General features: G+C 36.5%; 1 protein-coding gene across 1 annotated transcript; it reads right to left on the bottom strand.

Annotated features, from left to right (window-relative positions):
- Positions 1-1,431: 1,431 nt before the first annotated feature.
- Positions 1,432-4,641, bottom strand: LOC144997436 (HIPL1 protein-like). The gene is made up of 7 exons (XM_078957380.1): positions 4,462-4,641; positions 4,181-4,338; positions 3,287-4,060; positions 2,949-3,162; positions 2,378-2,556; positions 2,038-2,279; positions 1,432-1,900 (listed from the first exon to the last, which is right to left on the bottom strand). Exons 1-7 carry the CDS (start codon positions 4,556-4,558, stop codon positions 1,492-1,494), a joined length of 2,073 nt encoding a protein of 690 aa, XP_078813506.1. The 5' UTR covers positions 4,559-4,641; the 3' UTR covers positions 1,432-1,491.
- Positions 4,642-24,869: the final 20,228 nt, after the last annotated feature.

Here is a 24,869-nt window from a genome sequence, read left to right as displayed (position 1 = left end):
GGTCAGATTGAATAGAGAACATGAGATTGGAATCTACAGGTATGGCCGGAATCTGGAGGTGTGGCTGGCAGTAGCGGGTGGTGATCGACGGAAATGGTGGTAGTTGAAGATGAAGTTAGGGATAGCGTTTGATGGTGGGACCTATGTATATTAATATTTTTTTAATTAAAAAAATAATAATAAATGAATAAAGAAAATATAAAGGGCATTTTAGTCTTTTTATACTTAAGAAGGACATAAAACATAACGAAATCAAACAATAAGGATGGTCTGAGTGCAAAAGAAATGTTAGGGACCAAAAATAATTTTTTTTGCAAACAATAAAGACCATTTCAATAATTTGTTTTATAATGTATAATTGGTTCCTGTGCCTAGGGGTGTCAAAAAAACCCGAACCCGATCAATCCGACCGAACCCGAACCCGAATATGGTAATTAGGGTCGGGTTTAATAGGGTTAGAACTCTTAATCGGGTTATTCGGGTTAACCCGACTAACCCGAATTATTATTAGGGTTGGGTTTAGGGTTATTTTTTCAAAACAATTCGGGTTTCGGGTCAACCCAAATAACCCGATTAAGAATTTATTACCAAAATTTTTTTTTACTGCGTTAAATGATATGAATTCAAGATTCTATGAGATTTTACAACTAATACATATTTCTTATTTAAACAAACAAGATAGTAAAATTACTATGCACGGAGATGTATAAAATAACATAACTTTCCTCTTTTCTTAATGCAGTACGGTTGTTTTGTAACACTTTTACGAATTTTGTTCAATGTTTACATTACTAATATAGTAAAAGAAACTCCAAAAATTCATATCGTATACCAACTTTACAATTTAAGTTGCTATACATGTGGATTATGTATTAAAATAGTACAACATAAATTCATCTTACATTTTAACCTCAACCCGACTAACCCGACCCTACAAACCCGAAACCCGATTAACCCGAACCCGACTAACCCGTACCTTATTAGGGTCGGGTTTCGGGTGAATATTTTTTCTAAAAAAACCCAACTAACCCGACCCGTTTAACCCGAAATTCGATCGGGTTAACCCGATTAACAGCCCTACCTGTGCCGATAAAAATATAAAAGGTAAAAAGTGGTTTTATATGGTTGAAGAACCAACCTAAGAAAGTGAAACAACAATGATCATGAAGTTTAAAATCGACTATTTTGTATAACTGGAACTTAAATTTCACGATAAAAATAACTTCTAACACATATCACCATCTCAAATATTGAACGAATAAGCGGTTGTGTGCGTAAAGCTCATAAATCCTATATGTATGGTATAGTTTATATCATGTGATGGAGACACTTTTTGTATGAACCCGTAATCAAACATAGTATTAATCAACAACACAAAGACAAAAAAAAAAAATTATGTTCCTAACCATGTAACACTTGAAGAAGGAAGGGTGTAGAATTGTAGATTGTGGGGTGTGACCATTATCTATCAACATATCATCTTGTTACATATTAATAGAGAAAAACTAAATAAATCAATCCAAAAATGGAAACAATAAGAGACCCTAGATTATTGTTTGAACCCTTCAATATGTTTGCTGTGGAAGGAGAAGAAGATGGGCTTTGATTCGGACCACCGATTGTCGTCTTCTCGATTGCACACTCATAGTTACAACGGCTTGGAGCAACAATCCTATAGACGCCACTACTCGTTAGGAGGTATACATCCTTCTTGTTGTCCTGCCCGAATGAAAAGATGTAACCTAGTGCCGGAACTGAACTTCCGGGAACAGTGCTACATGGTAAAGGAGAATCCGAGGCACATGTAAACGGAATCTTAGTAGATGTGAAATTCCCACTATTGTTAGGGGTTTCAATGCCTGCCCACATTGCAGTTGCGAATAGATCTCCATATAAATAACTGTAAAATTAAACAAAGAGATGAATTAAACGCAAAGCAACAAGTCAAGATCATGTTCATTTCACTAGGGTAAAATTTTCATTTTGAAATCAAACCTAGATTTATAATATTAATGCAGAAGAGATTTATTTACGTACCTTCCATACATACATGGATCAGTCATAGACCTATAGAAATACCCACCGGTTATAGAAGCTGAACCTTCGTTCTTATTTATATCAGAATGGCTATAACCCATTACCGGAAATATCGGATTGATGGAGTTGGCCGACGTATTCCCTCCGGGAGACTGTAGAGGGGCGAAAACTCCTGGTCCCTCGTAAACACGCCAACCGTAGTTCCCATGTTTTGTGATCAAATCCACCTCTTCAAAATAATTCTTAATTTTGACAACAAAAATGAAAGATTAGTTAGTTAAAAATCCAACACTTTTCTAGGACACAAATTGAAGTATTTGTGGATAAGGAAATCAAATACCTGGCCGATATCCCCGCACATAAAGTAAGATGACCTTTCGGAGTCGAAACTACAACGCCAAGGATTACGTAATCCTAGTGCCCATATCTCTGGCAGCAACTCGGTGTCTTCCATATATGGATTGTCCTTCGGGATAGAGTAGTTTCCCCATAGAGCGAGTCGAGTGATTTCTTCTTGACCTAGTGATGTGCGACAAAATAATTTGTCAACAAGGTATATCATGATAGATTCAAAAGATCAAACGAAAAAAAATGTAAAGAGTTCGTATCTTAATACGTTAAGCCAAAAACTTTGACTTAATTGACTGACTCATTCTCTCCGGATTAAATTAATACATAGTTATCCAAATTAAATCCTTATCTATTAACTCCTTTAGAGATTTCTTAAAAAAAATTCCTCACATGTAACACTAAAAAAAAAAAATTAAAAGAATCAAACTTCCAACCTCTCTCGTGTCACATAAATATCACTTACAATGTATCTTATTTAATAGTCTAAAATGTCGGACAAAATTTAGCCCGTAAACTATTATTTCAGATCGCAATCAATGGGAAAAAGAACACGGTCTTACTTGGTATGTTATCGATGTCGAACCTCATAATCTTTCCCAACAACGATTTCTTGTTTTGGGCAAAATTCTGAGGATCACCTTCACCTCCACCGTCTCCCATCATGAAATAAAGATACCCGTCTGGTCCGAAAAGGATTTGCCCACCATGGTGGCCTGTATACGGAAGACCCATCGTGAAGATTCTCCTTGCTTCTCCAGCCGAAACACTTGGATTCTGAAATAATAATAGCACCAGATCAGAACACAAATCACATTCACCAAAAAACACGATCCGACACCTGCTAGCAATAGATCAACTTCGTCCCTAAGTTTAGCGACAGATTAAGATTAGTAGTTACCGTGTTGTATTCTGCTATGACAGTCTGATACTGGCATGGCTGAGCTCCGTTATCTTCTTCTAGTTTTGAAGGATCACAGTTTATATCAGAGTTACAAGCACACCTTCCTCCACATCCAGGCCGATCAGATTTGTCACAGTTAAACGAAGCAAAAAACCGCCCGTTTTTTGTGAAATTCGGATGAATTGCTATCGCCATCAACCCGGTTGACGTGTCAAAATGAACCTCATCGGTTATATCTAGAAACGGTTTCGACTCATCAATGTTTAATGTACCTCCCGAACTCATTTCCGGAACCGTAGTTAACCAGATTTGACCTTTCTGGTTTGCAAAAAAGACGCGGTTCGAACCATCGGTGTGAGCCACCATATCGATGTAGGTATCGTTACCAATCCTCTCTAGACACATCTCTTTCGGGATATTTTCGGTGGTGTTTTTGGTAGCATTAAAGCTAACTTTTTCACCGGAGAAGCATACGGAGCCAGCGGTGGAGGATCCACCGGTGTTGGTGCAGAAATCGGTTCTTGATGGCCAAATTTGGCTCAGTTTGCTAGTCGTGTTGACTGGTGGTGGAGCTTGGTTTTGTAACAATGGTGAAAATGGCGAGTTTTTTATGGAAACATTTTGACATGAATCGTATACGGTTCCACAGAAATCGTTCATGGCTTGGTTGCTTTGTGATGAATCTGATGAAACCGTTGAGTTGCAAAGCACGGGAATTTGTCGAGGAGAGGTGGTGATCGTGTACAGTTCTGCTGAAAACGGATCGCATTGCTGAAAAATCGAAAATTTAAAGATTTCAAATCTTGAATTAACTTCCATGTAAATTCAAATCGAAAATTTACAGGTTAACGACCCAAATTCAATTAAACTCACAAGAAAAGAAGATCATACCGAGCAAAGGATGGATTTGAGAAGAGAAGCACATGGCGGCTGAGATACATTCAATGATTCAAACTGCTTCTTTATGTTCAAATCTTGGGTTGAATTGCAGCATGATGACTCATTATAAGAGCAGAAAGCCAGAGGAGTCTTTGGTGTCAATGGTGCTCCTAATTCACACAATTCAGGATAGATCATCAACATATACAAATCACAATCACCAAAAACCCAGAATTGGATCATTAATAGCTCAAATTTTCATAAGGGGTTTTGAAGAAATGGTCAAAACTTACTTGAATCGGTGCAGAGAGGAAGTGAAAGTGCTGGATTGATGAGGAAGAGAAGCAAACTTAGAAAGTAGAAGATGACCAAATGATGAACAGAAGCCATGGCAGCAACAAAAATGGCTTCTTAGTTCAACTTTGTCATCGAGTTCAAAAGTCAAAGACAGTTTTAGATGATGTTGTAGGCTAAGAAGCTTTATGGCTTTCTTGAAATCTTGCTCAGGCATCCTCATTTAGTAATGTATAACTTGTGCTGCATAATGTATAAGTTAGTATTGCAGATTCTGAGAATTTAGCTTTTGACTTTTAATGTGTCAAAGGACATCAGATTTTGTATAATGGAGGGATGTCTGATTGTTGACTTTGCCTCGTATTTGTTAATTCAATTACATTACATGGTAGCTGATAAGATCATTCATTGGTGAATATATATATATATATATATATATATATATATATATATATATATATATATATATATATATCTGTGGATCAGTTTTTAAAATAATGTCTGAATATAGAAAATAAAAATTCTGCCAAAGTACAGCGGAAACCGACAAAACACCAACGAAGTCATCCTCTTGATGATGACAAGAATAATAAACAATTTCGAGAAAATATACTTTACTTTCTGTAGACATCTGACTTTCATTAACAAATTTAAAGTTAGGTGGAAAAATATAGGAATTTATTAGGAAGAGACTAATTTGCCATGTTATTATGAGTTGTTTGTTCTCATCTATATTTTTCTGCAATATGCTTTGATGTTGTAGGGTTGTTTTTTCCAGAAAAAAAAAAAAAAAGAATCTCACATTCAAGAAACGTTAAGTTTTTATCTACCACTTAATCCAGATACACAACCTATCGAGGTTTTTCAGGACTTGGTTTACAAAGGGTGAAAGTGGTCTGAAATTTCAACAAGCTAGTGACGGATCCAACATTCACTCAAGGTGCTGTTTAATTGGTATGATAAATGAAACGTCAACGGAATGAGCAGCAGGGTAATGAAATGAATTATTACCATTCCATTCTTGTCATTGGTTGCACTAATATAACGTAATAACTATGAGAAATTAAATTGTTGGTACCTTTTATACCTACAAATACCTTTTATACCTACAAATATTCGTATTGATTATGAAACATCTCATCATTTCATATTTACTTAACTATCTAATGAAAAGTATATTAGGAATATATCAAATAAAATTAAATTGAATGGTGGAATGATAACATGTATCATAAAATTAATGGGTATGAATATTTGTAGGTATAAAAGAGAGGAGACAATTTAATTTCTCTTACTTATATTCGTGGTGAAGCACAACGTCATTCCCTTGTTATAGTTATTTAAAGAAAATTTGAGATGTAAACTTTAAAAGATGTATTAAAAATTTTAAAGGTATGTAAATAGACATACTCTTAACCTACTAGAAGAGTTAACTTTCATAGGTTGTTAGATTAAACTCATGTCAATTAGCCACCCGTTCCCATAAGTTTCGTGTTTGTAAGGGAAATTAACTAAAAGGAATTAAAACAACCAAAATTACTATTTAACATGCCTACACATTTGTTGCATCCATCAAATCAATCTCTATAACTTAATTTAGATTTAATAATTAAATAAAAAAATTATTATTTTCCAAATGATTTGTATACAACAATTTTTTTCATACATAACAATTTTTCGACATCAGTAAATTCTATCATAATTAGGGGAGTTCGATATACAATACAACAAATCATCGACATAGAGTAAAATCATAAAAAAATTTTAGAAAATCTTATTTAGTAAATTAATAATCGATTTGTATAAAGGAGATGGAGTGAATCAATTTCCATCATATCAAAAATCATCTGCATCGAAGGGTTCATCATGGTTGGTTATCCCTCTTTGTTCTCGTATGTTTCTCGAAGAAAATCTACTCAATTACATTAGAGATTGATGTGGTTCTTGCTATAATTTTCTTGCTAGTTACATCCTTTTTGGGTATGAGAATATTTATCTTAAAACATTCTTTTCAAAGTTCTAGGTAGTAAATGCCAAGGGATATGTACATTAGTACATATGATAGATTTGTTATTTGTTTGTTGGAGTTTATTATATTTATGTAATTTTTAATTCTAGATGAAATGCTTAACTCTATTGATATATGGTTTACTAATTTAAAGGGCTTAGGACTGATAACTCACTTTATTTCATTTTTCTTGTTTGGATGTGGGCTTAATGTATAAGTTATTTGTCCAAATGTCGTTTAAATGTTATATATATATATATATATATATATATATATATATATATATATATATATATATATTGTATATGTATATCAATATAAAGGTTATTTCATTTAGTTTCAATACCCTTTGTAACATGTCGAGTAAGGGGTTGCAATCATGAACAACTAGTATCAATACATAAAGTACATATAAATTATAATAGGTATAATTTATGATTCAAGAGCACTAACTCACGAGTCCAGTATACTAGAGTACATTATTTGACAAGAATAAGGGTTTGATTCAAAACTAAACAAGGGTATACAACTTACAAATACATTTCAAGTATACTAAACAAGGAGCATACTATCAATCATTCATTTCATAATGATTGAGTTTTCATTACTATTATACACGTAACGTCTATATGCTTTCTATTAGACAATAGATTCAGGTTGTTTATTCATTTAAACAACATAGTTAAAGTCCTGATGTAGATCTATATTGGGATTGACAACCCCGCACTTAGACTGCTAGCTACAACCGGACGTGCATGCCTACGAGTGACAATTGTTATCAATAGTTTCGACTCCTTCAAATCGTTGTTTCAGGCCATCTAGTCATATTATGGTTATAATAACTCATAAAAAAGATGCTAACAATACAGTTAATGTATAATTAACTAAACATGAGTACATTTTCAAAGTACTAAGATACAATTTACAGTATTACATTATAGTTTACAATAATAGCTGGTGGAGCCAGACATACTAACTTTCACAGTTTTTACTAAGGAATACAAATATAGAACACTGGTTTACAAACAAAATGGTTTTATGAGATTAAAACTACTTTTCATATACAACAGAAAATATAGGATTTTCTGAATCAGTTTACATATTCAATGAACATAAAACATACTTTCAAACATAAATACTTATGCACCCACCCAACTTTATGTTGATACTCTCTTTTCAAATTACTTGTATTCTTAGGGAATCAGTAGACATGTACTCCCCGAGCTTTTGAGAAGATGGAGCCGTTTTGAGTCATGTCTTCTGTATTTTGCTATAACTATTTTGGTGTTAATATACAGTGTTTGAACACATGTAAAAACTTATACTTATTAATGTAATGGTTGTTTGTACTTTGATTACTATAATACATGTGTTGTGATACTACAAATGAAGTCATCCACCCCCAGATTTTTGCACCGTCTGGTTTGGGGTGTGACAGATTGGTATCAGAGCATTGTTTATAGTGAACTCAATATATCAATTCATAAAAGATATACAAACTATCAATACCTTGGGGATGAGAACTCTGAATACAAGTATACTTTTAAAATTTAAGTATTTTTACAAGAAGTATACTAACACTCATACATACAAGAACAATATCACAATCATAACAACTCAAAAGTATTTGGATGTTGGACAATGCAGTCAAACCTAGGCAGTTATGTAATCATATATGGGATCAATATAGCCTGGTCAACTATATTGGTTTGAGATACGACCAACATGTGTTTGGGAGTGATGGTAGTGTTGCGACATGTCTAAAATTTACCAATTATACATATACAGAAGAACTCTAGAACATAACATAAAGTTAAAATACTATTGGAGTATTTTAGGCACTATATACTAAGAACAAACTACATGAAAACAAAGGACTCTTACTGATAATTCTATAAGTACTAAGTGCATGCATCACGGTTATATATGATGATGGTTGTATAGAATCAGAATGAGTGGTCTAAGATTTATTTATTTATTTATTTTTTTTTGGATGTGGATTTAGAGTAGGATCATTTATTCGAAGGCCTATTTGACCCAAGTTGTATATAATTAGTATACACTATGTACTTATAGAAGGACTCAGTAGGAGTTATTCCGAACATAATTCTTTATCTGTTAACTGTAAGTTTCTCTCGTAGAAACTTGTTTCTGAAATTTATCTTTACTAATTATATTAGATATTTCTCACATCCCTATTCTCTCTTAGATATCAATGGTTGGATTCCATCTACCCGGAGACCCGTACTTTCCCAATCAGGGAAATGAGGATGGCTCGATGTAGAACTAGAAGAGAATCTTGAAATTCCCTTAGATGAGGATTTTGAAGAAGATTTTCCTGAAGATGCTGATTTAGGATCAGAAGCCTACAATCCACCACCAGTTGCTCAGAATCCCAATCCACAACAAAACTTCAGAATCCCAATCCACGACAAAACTTCCAAGGCTCGATGCTTCTGTGGGTGGTAAACTTAGTCAGGTGGAGTAACGAACAGGGTTAGAACCATCCTTACCAAGGAGACCCAAGCTTCTACAATCTGGACACAGGAGGCTCAGCAGACAGATCCCTCCTGGTGTTAGTTCGTCGTGTGACACATAATGATGAACAAGGAAGAACTGCTATCGACCAAGTCATGCAGGTTGATGTTGCTACTAGAGTCAATACCATTTGCATTCGCAACCTAGAAAACAGTCATAATGCGACAAGGGAATCGTACTAATTTCTTGCTGAGAGAACTGGCGGCATCCCAAGCCGAAGTTAGAGAACTACGAGAACGGAAAATAACACAAGAAAGGCGTATGTATGAAATAGAACGCCAGTTAGCCAAATCCAGGGCCGGATCTAGTAGGAAGTAGATCATACTCTACTCATTCACTACTTACTCTTTTGGTTATAGTCTAAGTCTTTGGATATGTTTTAGGGTTATTTTTCATGTTTTTCAGTACAAGCACGAAAATTTCATTTTCGGTAGGTCAGTTTGATGTCGATGTTTTCCTAGTATTGTGGTATATTGTAGACCTACTTTAAGGTCAAATTTTCCAAATTCTATGTATTTAATATGCCAATACAATCGACATGCATTTTCTTATTCTTTGAAATATAACCACTCAAATTCATATTATCTTGTTGCAAGTTGTACTTAGAGTAGACTTCTATTACCAATTCTTTACAAGATCATTATCTAACTATCTCTTCATCTATTAATTCTTAAAGTGAAAGATGCTTCCACGAAGAAACCCAAGGCGTGTCAATGTTAATGAAGCGCCAACACCACCTCCGCCACCACCTCCTCAGTTTGACTCTGCCATGTTTCAAGCGGCGGTCACTGCAGCTGTCGTAGCTGATATGTCACATATAAACACCATTGTTGTAAGTAGATCAGGGAGTTGCGCACACCCGTCGAATTAGGGTGAGAGTCATGGGCACCATCGGGAGTGTACCCACAAGGACTTTTCATACGCCAAACCTAGGACCTTTAACGAGACTGGGGGAGTAATGGCCTTGAGACAATGGATTGAGAAAACAGAGGCAGTCTTCGAGATCGTTGTTGCTAGGAAGGTAGAAAGGTTAAATTCGCTGCATGTACCTTTGCTGATAGAGCCCTAACATGGTGGAATGACCATGTTAAGTCACTAACTCTAGTAGTGGCTAACTCGATAAGTTGGGACAACCTTACGTCAATGTTGATATGGGAGTACTGCCCGCGGGGTGAAATACAGAAGCTTGATTAAGAGCTTTGGGGTCTTACTATGGTTGGTTCAGACATAACAACCTACACTAATAGGTTCAACGCCTTAGCGATCCTATGTCCAGAAATGGTTGCTCTGTACAGAAAAAAGGTTGAAAAGTAAATCTGGGGGCTCTCACCTCAGATTCAGGGAGGTGTTATTGCTTCCAGGCCTGTTACCTTTGACAGTGCCAAAGAGTTGGCACAACCACTTATTGACCATGGAGCCCATCAAAACTTCGTGGTTGCTGCTCCAGAACAACCCAAGGGAAACAACAACAATAACAAAAATAACAACAATAACAACAACAACAACAACAACAACAAGAAAACTTGGAATAAAAGGAAGGGCCAATCTTCTCAGGAGCCCTCGAAAAAGCAACAGTTAGTGGCAATCCATGTTGCTATTGTACCTGCTGTTGTTCCTGCTAATCCCACACCAGCTAAGCCTTATGTTGGTAATCTCCATAAATGCAACAAGTGTAATTTCCACCACAATGGAAATTTCCGAGAAATGCGGTGTCAGAACTGCAACAGAAAAGGGTATACTGCCCGATTCTGTAAATCACCACCCCAACCGATTTACCAAGTACCTGCCGTTGGATTAGGTCAAGCGTGTTATGGATGCGGGGAAGTTAGGAATTTCAAAAGAGATTGTCCAAAAGCTAGGAATGTCGGTGGAGTTGGAAGGATATTGGCAATTGGTCACGAAGAAGTTGTGGCAGACCCTACGGTGGTCACGAGTACATTTCTTCTCAGCAATACTTATGCATGCATTCTTTTTTATTGTGGTGCTGAGAAGAGCTTCGTGAGTCATAAATTCGAACACTTACTAAAACAAAACTCGCAACCACTAAATGAAACCTTCACAGTAGAAATGGCCAATGGGAAATCTGAATACACTAACGATATATACATAGTATGTACCCTTACCTTGAATAACTTTTCTTTCCCAATAGACCTTATGCCGGTCTCTATCAAAAGTTTCGACGTCATTATTGGTATGGATTGGTTGTGTTCTAACCATGCCGACATCCTATGTTACGAAAGAGCCATTCACCTGAACTTGTCGAATAACGAAACTCTCATCATCTACGGTGACAAACCCGAAACGAACCTTCAGATCATTTCTTGTATCAAGGCACAAAAGTATCTTCACAAGGAGTACTATGATTTCTTAGCTCACGTGGTAGACAAAAAGCAAGAAGTGAAAGACATCACGAGCATTCCTGAGGTTTGCAACTTTCCTGACATATTTCCCAACGATCTCCTAGGAGTGCCACCTGAACGACAAGTTGAATTCAAAATCGAATTAATCCTTGGAGCTACCCCTGTAGCCAAATCCCCATATCATCTTGCTCCATCAGAAATGCAGGAATTATCCAGCCAACTGAACGAACTCCTTAGCAAAGGCTTCTAAGACCAAGCTTCTCACCATGGGGAGCACGAGTCTTGTTCGTGAAGAAGAAGGATGGACCATTTCGTATGTGCATAGACTATCGCGAGATGAATAAACTTACCGTTAAGAACCGATATCCTCTACCTCGCATTGACGATTTGTTCGACCAACTTCAAGGTGCGAGCTACTTCTCGAAAATAGACTTAAGATCAGGGTATCATCAATTGCGAATTCTGGAGGAGGATGATCCCAAAACAGTGTCCAGAACTCGTTATGGTCATTACAAGTTTGTAGTGATGCATTTCAGGATTGAAGAATGCACCTGCTGTGTTCATGGACAGATGGACTTAATGAACAGAGTGTGTCATCCGAACCTGGACAAATTTGTCATAATTATCATTGATGACATCCTTATCTACTCAAGAAGCAAAGAGGAACATGGCCAACATCTTTGTCAAGTATTACAAACTCTGAGAACAGAGAAACTTTATGCGAAGTTCTCAAAAGGTGAATTTTGTATTAGAAAGGTAGATTTCCTGCGCCACGTCGTTAGTCAAGAGGGAATACATGTGGACCCTTCCAAAATAAAGGCAATCTAGACTTGGTCAACACCCAAAACACCTACAGAAATCTGACAACTCTTAGGTCTTGCTGGATACTATCGCAGGTTCATCCATAATTTCTCCCAAGTTGTTAAACCACTTACCACCCTGACACAAAAGGGTGTAACTTTTAGCTGGGTAGAGAAACAAGAAACAACGTTCCAAATGCTGAAGCGAGCCCTGTGTAGTGCACCGATCTTGTATCTTCCTAAAGGGACAAAAGTCTTTGTGGTGTACTGTGATGCATCTAACCAAGGACTTGGATGTGTTCTTATGCAACGAGGAAAGGTTATATCCTATGCCACGAGACAACTCAAGACACATGAGGTCAACTATACAACACATGACCTTGAAATAGGAGCAGTGGTATTTGCTTTGAAATGCACAATATTCATGGACCATAAAAGTCTTCAGCATATCTTCAACCAGAAGGAGCTGAACATGAGATAATGATGGTGGGTGGAGCTACCGAACGATTACGGATGCAAGATTCGTTATCAGCCTGGTAAAGCCAACGTAGTAGTTGACGCCCTTAGCAGAAAAGAATACTCGGGGTGCCGAGTAAAGTCGTTGACCATGAAAATCCATTCACATCTGTCCACACATATCAAGGAAGCTCAACTCGAGGCCTTGAAACCCGAAAATGTGGCGGGTGAAATGGATAAGAACTTTAAAATCAGGGGTGATGGAGTCTATTGTTTCATGAACCGGATCTGTACACCAAAGTTCGGTGGTTACCAAGAAGTGGTCATGAATGAAGTACACAAAACCCAATACTCCATTCACCCAGGTTCAGACAAGATGTATTTGGACCTTAAGAAACTTTATATGTGGCCTAACATGAAGGATGAGATTGCTACCTATATGGGCAAGTGTCTTACTTGTGCCAAAGTCAAGGTAGAGTACCAAAAGCCTTCAGGTCTATTACAACAACCTGAAATCCCTGAATGGAAGTGGGAGCGGATTACAATAGATTTCGTAACTAAGTTACCCAAGACATCGGGTGGTTACGACACTATTTGGGTAATCTTCGATAGATTAACCAAATCTGCACACTTCTTGCTAATAAAGGAAACCGACAGGATGGAGAAGCTAACAAAAACCTACATCAGAGAAATAGTTAGACTGCATGGTGTGCCGGTATCTATTATTTCTGACCAAGACAGTAGATTCACCTCATGTTTCTGGCAGTCTTTACAAAGGTCTCTGGGAACTAGGCTTGACATGAGTACAACCTACCATCCACAAACAAACGGAAAAAGTGAGAGGATGATTTAAACTCTAGAAGATATGTTCCGCGCCTGTGTGATGGAATTTGGAAAGGCATGGGATACTCATTTACCCCTTATCGAGTTCTCTTACAACAACAATTATCACACTAGCATAAAGGCTGCTCCATTCGAAGCCCTCTATGGCCGCAAGTACATATCACCTCTGTGTTGGGCTGAAGTGGGTGATACGCAACTAGCTAGAGGTCAAGTTCCAGACAGTATCCTCACTGGTCCGGAAATCATTCGTGAAACCATGGAGAATATCGTACAAATTTGGGAGCGACTTAAAGCTTTCGGAGATAAACAGAAAATCTACGCTGATAAAAGGAGAAAACCCTTGGAATACCAGATTAGTGACCGTGTTCTATTGAAGGTCTCACCCTGGAAGGGCATGATACATTTTGGAAAGCGTGGCAAGCTGAATCCAAGGTACATAGGACCATTTAAGATTCTTGCTAGAATCGGTCCAATAACTTACAAACTCCGACTACCTCAAGAACTAAGTAACATACACCCTACCTTCCACATCTCTATTTCGAAAAGTGTCTATCCGATGAGACTCTTATAATTCCACTCAGCTGGATTGAGATAAACAAGAGCCTCAACTTTGTGGAAGAACCCTTAGCAATCCTAGATAGGGAAGTCAAGAGAACCAAACAAAGTCGTATCCCGATAGTGAAGGTTCGCTGGAATGCAGAATGGGGACTAGAATTAACTTGGGAGTGGGAGGATCAATTGCAACACAAGTATCCACATATTTTACCCTAGTCTGTCTGTAATGTTATAGTCCTAATTTCGGGACGAAATTCTCTTTAACGGGTTGATAATGTAACATCCCATTATTTTCTACTTGTAAAGTCAACCCTAGTCAACCAAAGTCAAACTTGGGTCAACTAAAGTCCTCTTTATTATTTGGATTTTTATTAAGGTTAGAATAATAACCTTTGCATGTTAAAACCCTTAGAATATTTGTGGTAGAAATTAGAAGGAAAATACTTGAAAACCAAGAAACTTCGCATCCCTTCTTCTTTCTTTTCTTTGGACTACAAACAAGGTTCGCATGACCGCAAACCTCGCATGGCCGTGAACTGTTTGCTGCCTTCGGGCCGTGATCAATGAACCGCCTTTAGACTGTGAACCGAGGTCGTGACCAGGCTTCAGACCGCATACGAGGTTCACGACCTTGAACCACTTTGGACCGTGAACCCCTTCCATATATATGTTTTGGCTGATTTTAATTCATTTCTACACTTTCAAATGAAAATCCAACCCTTTTCTATCAAGTATCATCAGCCAAGAACAATCTCTCTCCTCAAGAACATCATCTCTCCTCACAGAACATGCTAAACTCATCCTTTCTCATCATATTCACATGATAATCACTAGTTCTTCATAGGATCTAACGGTTATCATTTCTTGATCTTGTTATCATTTCAAAAACATCATTCAATCTTCTTATACTAGACTGAAACCCGTTAATTTCACTAGTTTTCCCGAAGAAAACCCACCCAAAAACCATTGAATATTCTTACAAACTTGCTTAGGATCTTCAGGTGTTCTTCATTCATCAAGAACGTTGGGTCGTGAATACCTATCTAGGTCGTGAACCCTTCTTGGGCGGTGAACCCTTCTTGGGTCGTGAACACATATCAACCTTCCATTTTCAATTCTAACACTTCTTTGGTATGTGTTTCTTACACCATAGGCTGTTTCCTATACACCCTTATGATTTTGAACACTAAATGTATACATATTTATATCATAATATGCTAAATAGGACTCGTTTGTGCTACGGGATTTCACTTGTAGAAATAAACGTCCTATATCATATCATCAATCGTACCACTCACAAAAGGTGAGTTCATACCCCTGTTTTTTCATAGTTTTACAGTTTTAAGGGTGGGATACAAGTCTAACACAAGGATTTTGTGTTACCAACAAATGGTTTCAAAATATCTCACAAAATGGATTTTAATTATCTTCAAATCAAATGGTTTCAAATTGTGTTAAAATGACATCAAGTCACCAAAAGTATTTCTAAAATGTTAAACTCTTTAAAATATTTTATAAACTTATATTTTTCCCCAAAAATCATATTAATATATATATATATATATATATATATATATATATATATATATATATATATATATATATAAGATTTAAAGGGCTTAGTACAGATAACTCACTTTATTTCATTTTCCTTGTTTGGATGTGGGCTTACGGTATCAATTATTAGTCCAAATGTTGTTTAAATTTTAGTTATATATATATATATATATATATATATATATATATATATATATATATATATATATATATATGTATGTATATAAATATAAAGGTTATTTGATTTAGTTTCAATACCCTTTGTAACATGTCGAGCAAGGGGTTTCATTCATGAACAATTAATATCAATACAAAAAGTACATATAAATTATAATAGGTATAATTTATGATTCAAAAACACTAACTCATGAGTCTAGGGGTGTGCGAAAAAACCGCAAAACCGAAAAACCGAGCCGAACCGGTCAATCCGAAACCGAAAAAACCGAAACCGAAAAAAACCGTAACCTAAAAAAACCGAAACCGAAAAAACCGAATATCAACGGGTCGGTTTTTGGTTTTCATATTTAGGTATCCGCGGATACCCGAACCGAACCGTTTGATAATATATATATATATATATATATATATATATATATATATATATATATATATATAAAGTAAAAAAAATATTATTTCATTAGTATTGTTTTTATCGATCTACGAGTCCAATAACCTAAACGAAAATCCATATCGACAACTCCAATTTTGTAATTCTAAATTCATTTGCTTTTCTTGTTATTTTTATTATTGTATTTATTAGAGAGCTTATAATATATGATATTTGAAATTCATTATGTTTTTTAAACTTCATTATGTTTTTTTTAAACTCTTTAACTTGCTAATTTTAAAAAAGAGATAACTAAAATGGAGTTTGTAGTTTCAATTGAATTTAATTTTTTATATTTTACCGGGTACCCGTGAACCGAACCGTGGTTACCCGCTTTCATACGGTTCGGTTCGGTTCGGTTTTTTTGTCAATACGGTTCGGTTTCGGTTAGTGCGCATGAGGTACCCGCCCCGTGGTCATGGTTCACAATTTTATTACTATCCGAACCGAACCGCCCTGTGAACACCCCTACACGAGTCAAGTATACTAGAGTACACTATTTTACAAGAATAAGGGTTTGATTCAAAACTAAACAAGGGTATACAACTTACAAATACATTTCAAATATACTAAAACAGGAGCATACTATGAATCATTCATTTAAGAATGATTGGGTTTTCATTACTATTATACACGTAACGTCTATATGTTTTTTATGAGACAATAGATTCAGGTTGTTAATTCATTTAAACAACATAGTAAAAGTCCTGATAGTATAACCAGAATCTCTAGTCGGGGATCGAAACAAATGTGTGTAGATTTATATTGGGATTGACAACCTTGCACTCAGACTGCTAGCTACAGCCGGGCATACATGTCTACGTGTGACAATTGTTATCAACAGTTTTGACACCTTCAAAGCGTTGTTTCAAGCCATCTAGTCATAGTATGGTTATAATAACTCATGAAAATGATATTAACAATACGATTAGTGTATAATTAAGTAAACATGAGTACATTTTTAAAGTACTAGGTTACAAAGATACAATTTACACTATTATATTACAGTTTACAATAACAGCGGGTGGAGCCAGGCACACTCACTTTCATAGTTTTTACTAAGGAATACAAATATAGAACACTGGTTTACAAACATAATGGTTTTATGAGATTAAAACTAATTTTCATATACAACAAAAAATATAGGATTTTCTGAATAAGTTTACATATTCAAAGAATAGAAAACATACTTTCAAACATAAATACTTATGCACTCACTCAACTTTATGTTGATACTCTCTTTTCAAATTACTTGTATTATAAGGTAATCAGTAGACATGTTATGAATGCGGGTTTCTTAATATCTTGCTCTGTCACCTTCAGCTGATGATATCCTGACCTAAGATCGATCTTTGAGAAATAGCTCGAAGCTTGCAACAGATCGAACAAGTCATCAATCATTGGCAATGGGCACTTGTTCTTTTTTGTTGCCTTGTTCAACTCTCTGTAGTCTATTCACATCACTACTAGAAAAAAGGCTTTTTACGACGCTCATTGCGCGTCGTAAAATGCTCAGACGACGCGCAAATGCGCGTCAAGGAAGGCCCTATCATAACGAGAGATGACACGCTTTTGCACGTCGTTTATAGACGACGCACATTTATGACATGCAATGCGTATCATTAAAGCCGTTGTCAAGAAAACTATGTCATAAATGAATATGACACACATTTTTGCGTATCGCAAATTTAAGGGTTTTTTTTTTTTTTTTTTAATTTTTTTTATTTTTAAATTATCAATAGATTTACTAATTTTCAAGTTAAATTTGCATTTCATGTCTCATAATAGAAAATAAAATAGCATATAAAAAAAATACAATACATTGCACAAAAGTTAATGTCATACAAAAATACAACACATTGTAATACATCGGTATTAAGAGGATCTAATTGTACATTGCTATTAAGAGGTTTTCCCTAACTATATAACCTATTTGCATAGGTATGTGTAGTTCCAAGCAAAGTTCCTGGGGCTATCTTCTCTTCTTTTTCCTCTAGCACCTTTACCAAATTAAACAACATAAATGATAAAAGTAAAGGCACTGGATATATTATTTATATATATATATATATATATATATATATATATTAAAACATTTGTATTTCATATATATATATATATATATATATATATATATATATATATATATATATATATATATATATATAACATGAAAAGAAAAAGCTACCTGATATAGAGGTTTCTCGGGTTCCTTCCTTTGCTGTTGATGTTTGCGGAGGTCAATAACATCTGGAGTTTTAACACCAGTTGGGGTTAGGGTACGGAGTAGAAATAAAAAAGAAAAAATGAATCAGTTTTTTAAACACATTTTATTATTACAATAATAATGATAATAAAAAGGTGGTTAAAAAAGAAATAGAAAATAAGATCTTGAAAGGATGAATAACTAATTCTTGGCTACATTTTAGTATTGGACGTTGCTATATATTAAATTCTCAAAGCTCTGTTTTAATTTGCTTTCTGAATTGCATGAAACATTGAAACCCATGTTATGCCTTTATATCATATAAAAAGTAAATAACAGATTGTAGTTGAAACCCATGAAAAATGCTAATTCTTGATAATTCATTACTGCAAACCTGTTTAGACTGACCATTACAACCACCTAGAATGCTCCACACAGCTCCAAAAGGTGGCAGCAAGCTTCAGAACCCACACCATGACAGAGTGATGCAATCGATTTCTGCATGACAGAGTCAGAAAGAAGACCGGGTGTGTTGTTGTTCTTATAACATGCCTTGCTTCAGAACCCACACCATGTACTATCTCTGGTTCACTTTCCTGCAATATAAATCCAACATGAACAAATTATCAATAACAACTGATGATATATAAGAATTTTATGAATGATATATAAGAAAAGTTATAATAAGGGAAAAGGAACTTGCACTGACTCTTTCATCATCATGTTCTACCTTGTCGCATCTCAAGCATCTCTCTCCCGAGCCAGTCAACTGAACTAGATGAATAATTCAAGCGGGTAACAACTCTAGAACTGCCAACTCCACCATGTCAAACGTTGGTAGAAGCCATTTAACACCTGATGAATAGCACAAAGGTGGCAACGACTGTTACCTGATTATGTTATGCTTTCTTCAGTAAATAGAACAAACAATTCCAAGAAGCTGAGATTGTGCCTTCTGCTTCAAAAAGAGAGAGCTTTCCAGAACCAGAATCCAATGATGGAGAAGATGCAGCAGATGCAGGCGCTGTTGTGGTGCGATGTTGGAATGGTGGAGTCTGAGAGAAAACACAAATTGTGATGGGTAGCTATCGTTGTTGGTGATGTTCGATTCATCAGAAGCCCTAGTTCTTCGCTCAATCGTCTATTTTGTGAAAGAAGACATTACCATTGCAAATGCGTTATGTTTGATTAGGGTTTACACAGAGAAAGAAGTGAAAGTTGATCGTAGAGGAAGGGGTTTGCAGAGAGAAGGAAGGGAGAGAATGAAGTCGATCTGGCGGGTGTAGAGAGTACAGAGGAAGAGGATGGCGGGTTTTCAAAATTTTGGGGGATTTCATTTCCCCCCTTACCTATCAAGGAGTCCCGCCCAGAAACGCGCGTTTAGTAAAAATTATAAAGTGACATTTGTAGAGGACGCTCTTTTTATGAGAGGTGCCTCCGTGTTTTTTTTATTGGACATTAACTTTAGGGCGCGTTAAAATGCGTGCCCACTACCCTTCAAATTTTGGAAGGCTAACATTATTTTTAAGGGCACACAAAAATGCATATCGTAAATCAGCGAGTGTCATTGTTTGCGCGTCATTAAAGGGTATTTTTCTTGTAGTGCATCCTCATGCTTCCATCCTTCTTCTTTATGAATAACACCGGAGCTCCCCAGGGTGATGAACTAGGTCTAATGAAACCGTTGTAAAATAACTCCCGAGGTTGCATCATAAGCTCATTCATCTCTGTCGGTGCTAATCAGTATGGTGCTTTCGTTATTAGTGTTGATCCTGGTAACAAGTCTATTCGAAACTCCACTTGTCTATCATGCGACAATTCAGGAAGATCTTCGGGAAAGACTTCCGGATAGTCACACCCCACTGGTATTCTTTGTATCTTTTCTTCTCCTTTTTTGCATCTATCACAAATGCCAAGTATGATGTGCATCCTTTAGACAAATTTTTTTTGGCTTTCATCAGGGAAATGATTCCAGAATTCAATCTACGTTTGTCCCCATACACCATAAATGACTCTTTTCCAGGAGGGTTAACACTTACTATCATCTTCTTGCATAGTGTCTCGGCATCATTGGCGCTAAGCCAATCCATTCCAAGTACGATGTCGAAACCATTCAACTCAATGGGTAATAGCTCCTCATGGTATTCATTTTCGTTCAAGTCGAGGACGATGTTTTTAATGCAATCACTAACCGGTATGAATTTGCCACTGACAACTTCTACAACTAGAGTATTATCAAGTTTATCTACAAGCAATTCTGGTCTTCTACCAAAATTTTGTGATGTAAAGAGGTAATTCGCTCCGAAATCAAACAATATATTGGCAGGCAATCCATTTACAAGAAAGGTACCTGAAGCAAAATCTGTTGCATCCTTTGCGGCTTTCAGGGTCATATGGAAAGCTCTCGCTTACGGCCTCAGTGGAATGCTCCACACAGCTCCAAAAGGTGGCAGCAAGCTTCAGAACCCACACCATGACAGAGTGATGCAATCGATTTCTGCATGACAGAGTCAGAAAGAAGACCGGGTGTGTTGTTGTTCTTATAACATGCCTTGCTTCAGAACCCACACCATGTACTATCTCTGGTTCACTTTCCTGCAATATAAATCCAACATGAACAAATTATCAATAACAACTGATGATATATAAGAATTTTATGAATGATATATAAGAAAAGTTATAATAAGGGAAAAGGAACTTGCACTGACTCTTTCATCATCATCTTCTACCTTGTCGCATCTCAAGCATCTCTCTCCCGAGCCAGTCAACTAAACTAGATGAATAATTCAAGCGGGTAACAACTCTAGAACTACCAACTCCACCATGTCAAACGTTGGTAGAAGCCATTTAACACCTGATGAATAGCACAAAGGTGGCAACGACTGTTTCTTTAGTAACTTCCAGCAAGTTTTTTATGAATGTCAACCAAGGGTATAATGGACCAAACTCGAAATAAGTTTATATTTATCCTTGACATGACGTTGAAGTTTTTAACCTCGAGTGTCAATACCAAGCATATCCCTGGAACTTTGTGATGTTGGATCGATGTATATCAGGAGCTGTAAAATCAAAAATAAAAAACATTAAATATGAGTAAATGCAAGTTGTAACTTACCAATAGACATTAAATATGAGTAAATAAAAAATCAAGAACATCATCAACCAATAGTTTGACACCAATAAATTCATCACGATTAGCAAGGCTTCTAGCAAGGTTAATTGCTCATTCACTATAATGTATTCCAGTGAGATCAGAGAACCTATTTATACTAACATCAAAAGTAATAAAGAATGATTTATCAATTATCATCATACCAAAAGGAGAAATAAGTGTTATTATGTATAATACTATACCCCTGTTTAGCAAGCTCTTGAAGAACTAGCCCATTGCCTGTTCTAACATCAAGAACACTCCATCCTGCTAAATCATAGAGTCATCATTTTTATGTTGAATTTGTAAATGTCTTTGTGAAATGTCAACACATAGTCCTTTTGTCCATGAAGCAACCATTTCCATGACATCTCCCCCAAACCTTTAGAAAGAATTTAAAAAGTCATACAAAAAAGCATCTTGTCAAAGAAGGTATATGTCAGAGTCAATTAGATATGCATACCAAACTTCACAAGCATCCCCATGTTCACGAAAATTTGTCAATCCATCTGCGTATGTTGCATCCCAGTAACTTTGATACCCAGATGATTACCTCGGTTATAGCTTTAATTTACTAAACCTTCAATTGGAACTGAAGAAGCTTAGGGCACTACCCTTGCTGCTGTAATTGATGATTGGGACCCATTTTCCTAGCAATAACAGATCACAGATGTGACCATTATTGCAACTAAATGAGCTTCAGTTCCATTTCATATCTTCAATTCCAACTCTCAAACGCTAAATGGTAATTTTCTCCAGCACTAGCAACTTCAGGGTAAGATTGACAAGTTGATTTAGTTGATGAAGAATCTTGATCTTGAAACTGAATTTGAACTAAACAACACATGGGTGTCTTCAAAGTCAAGATCAAGAACTAAGACGATGGAATTTTCTAAAAAAGAAAAACATTAAGAACAAGTACAAAAGCAAAAGGATTGGATGTTTAAGAATCATAGCCCTAATTTGTTTACTAATCACAGATGAAAATGCCCAGATTGGGAAGAAAAATAAACATGCAGGTTCCAAAAATCAAGAAACCCGAACAGTTTATGAAGATCTTATAAAATCAAAGAGCTAAATCCACATAAATTCTAACACTGAAAGAAGAACAAGAAAGGGGTTTGAAAGATTAAAGATGAAAAAACATGAAAGAAGAAATTATACTCTATAGAGGAGAGACTTACTTAAAGTCGTAGGAGAAGAAGTGTTTGCGCAATTAGAGTAGTTTTAGGGTTTCCTTCGGTTACTCCTTTCACGTCTCCGATAATATCCATCTATGGAGGAGAGAGATGAGAGAAAACCCGGTGGAGGGGAGAGACGAGACAGTGGATGCATCGATTATGGAGAAAACGAACCTAGAGAGTGGAGTGAAGTTGGATTTAGGCGAAGTTCACATGGACGATGGATACCGAAGACCAAAAATGGTAGAGCAGTAGTTACAGCATTTGCAGCTCGAAATGTTACCTGATTATGTTATGCTTTCTTCAGTAAATAGAACAAACAATTCCAAGAAGCTGAGATTGTGCCTTCTGCTTCAAAAAGAGAGAGCTTTCCAGAACCAGAATCCAATGACGGAGAAGATGCAGTAGATGCAGGCACTGTTGTGGTGCGATGTTGGAATGGTGGAGTCTGAGAGAAAACACAAATTGTGATGGGTAGCTATCGTTGTTGGTGATGTTCGATTCATCAGAAGCCCTAGTTCTTCGCTCAATCGTCTATTTTGTGAAAGAAGACATTACCATTGCAAATGCGTTATGTTTGATTAGGGTTTACACAGAGAAAGAAGTGAAAGTTGATCGTAGAGGAAGGGGTTTGCAGAGAGAAGGAAGGGAGAGAATGAAGTCGATCTGGCGGGTGTAGAGAGTACAGAGGAAGAGGATGGCGGGTTTTCAAAATTTTGGGGGATTTCATTTCCCCCTTACCTATCAAGGAGTCCCGCCCAGAAACGCGCGTTTAGTAAAAATTATAAAGTGACATTTGTAGAGGACGCTCTTTTTATGAGAGGTGCCTCCGTGTTTTTTTTATTGGACATTAACTTTAGGGCGCGTTAAAATGCGTGTCCACTACCCTTCAAATTTTGGAAGGCTAACATTATTTTTAAGGGCATACAAAAATGCATATCATAAATCAGCGAGTGTCATTGTTTGCGCGTCATTAAAGGGTATTTTTCTTGTAGTGCATCCTCATGCTTCCATCCTTCTTCTTTATGAATAACACCGGAGCTCCCCAGGGTGATGAACTAGGTCTAATGAAACCGTTGTAAAATAACTCCCGAGGTTGCATCATAAGCTCATTCATCTCTGTCGGTGCTAATCAGTATGGTGCTTTCGTTATTAGTGTTGATCCTGGTAACAAGTCTATTCGAAACTCCACTTGTCTATCATGCGACAATTCAGGAAGATCTTCGGGAAAGACTTCCGGATAGTCACACCCCACTGGTATTCTTTGTATTTTTTTCTTCTCCTTCTTTGCATCTATCACAAATGCCAAGTATGATGTGCATCCTTTAGATAAATTTTTTTTGGCTTTCATCAGGGAAATGATTCCAGAATTCAATCTACGTTTGTCCCCATACACCATAAATGACTCTTTTCCAGGAGGGTTAACACTTACTATCATCTTCTTGCATAGTGTCTCGGCATCATTGGCACTAAGCCAATCCATTCCAAGTACGATGTCGAAACCATTCAACTCAATGGGTAATAGCTCCTCATGGTATTCATTTTCGATAGCTCCTCATGGTATTCATTTTCGTTCAACTCAATGGGTAATAGCTCCTCATGCAATCACTAACCGGTATGAATTTGCCACTAACAACTTCTACAACTAGAGTATTATCAAGTTTATCTACAAGCAATTCTGGTCTTCTACCAAAATTTTGTGATGTAAAGAGGTAATTCGCTCCGAAATCAAACAATATATTGGCAGACAATCCATTTACAAGAAAGGTACCTGAAGCAAAATCTGTTGCATCCTTTGCGGTTTTCAGGGTCATCTGGAAAGCTCTCGCTTACGGCCTCAGTGGAATGCTGGTCCTTGCTGCTTCCTTCTTCTCCGAGCAGTCTTTTGAAATGTGCCCTTCTTCGTTACATCCATAGTACACCCTTTTGTTGGATGTGTTGGCGTAATACCTAGTCATTCCACACTTGTAGCAAGTCACCTCCTCGCTACATTTCCCAAAGTGTTTTTTTACACTTCTCACACAACTTAGCTTCGCCTTCTCCTCCAAATTTCCTTGAACCAGACTTGCTCTTTTTGTTGGACCTTGAAGATCCTTCGAACTTCCTCTTTTTGCCAACTTTAACCTTGCCTGCGGCTCTTCCCTT

Source organism: Lactuca saligna, chromosome 1, assembly GCF_052625555.1.
Source record: "Lactuca saligna cultivar CGN05327 chromosome 1, ASM5262555v1, whole genome shotgun sequence".
In the NCBI taxonomy this organism is placed as follows: domain Eukaryota; kingdom Viridiplantae; phylum Streptophyta; class Magnoliopsida; order Asterales; family Asteraceae; genus Lactuca; species Lactuca saligna.
This window is presented reverse-complemented; position numbering and strand designations above follow the sequence as displayed.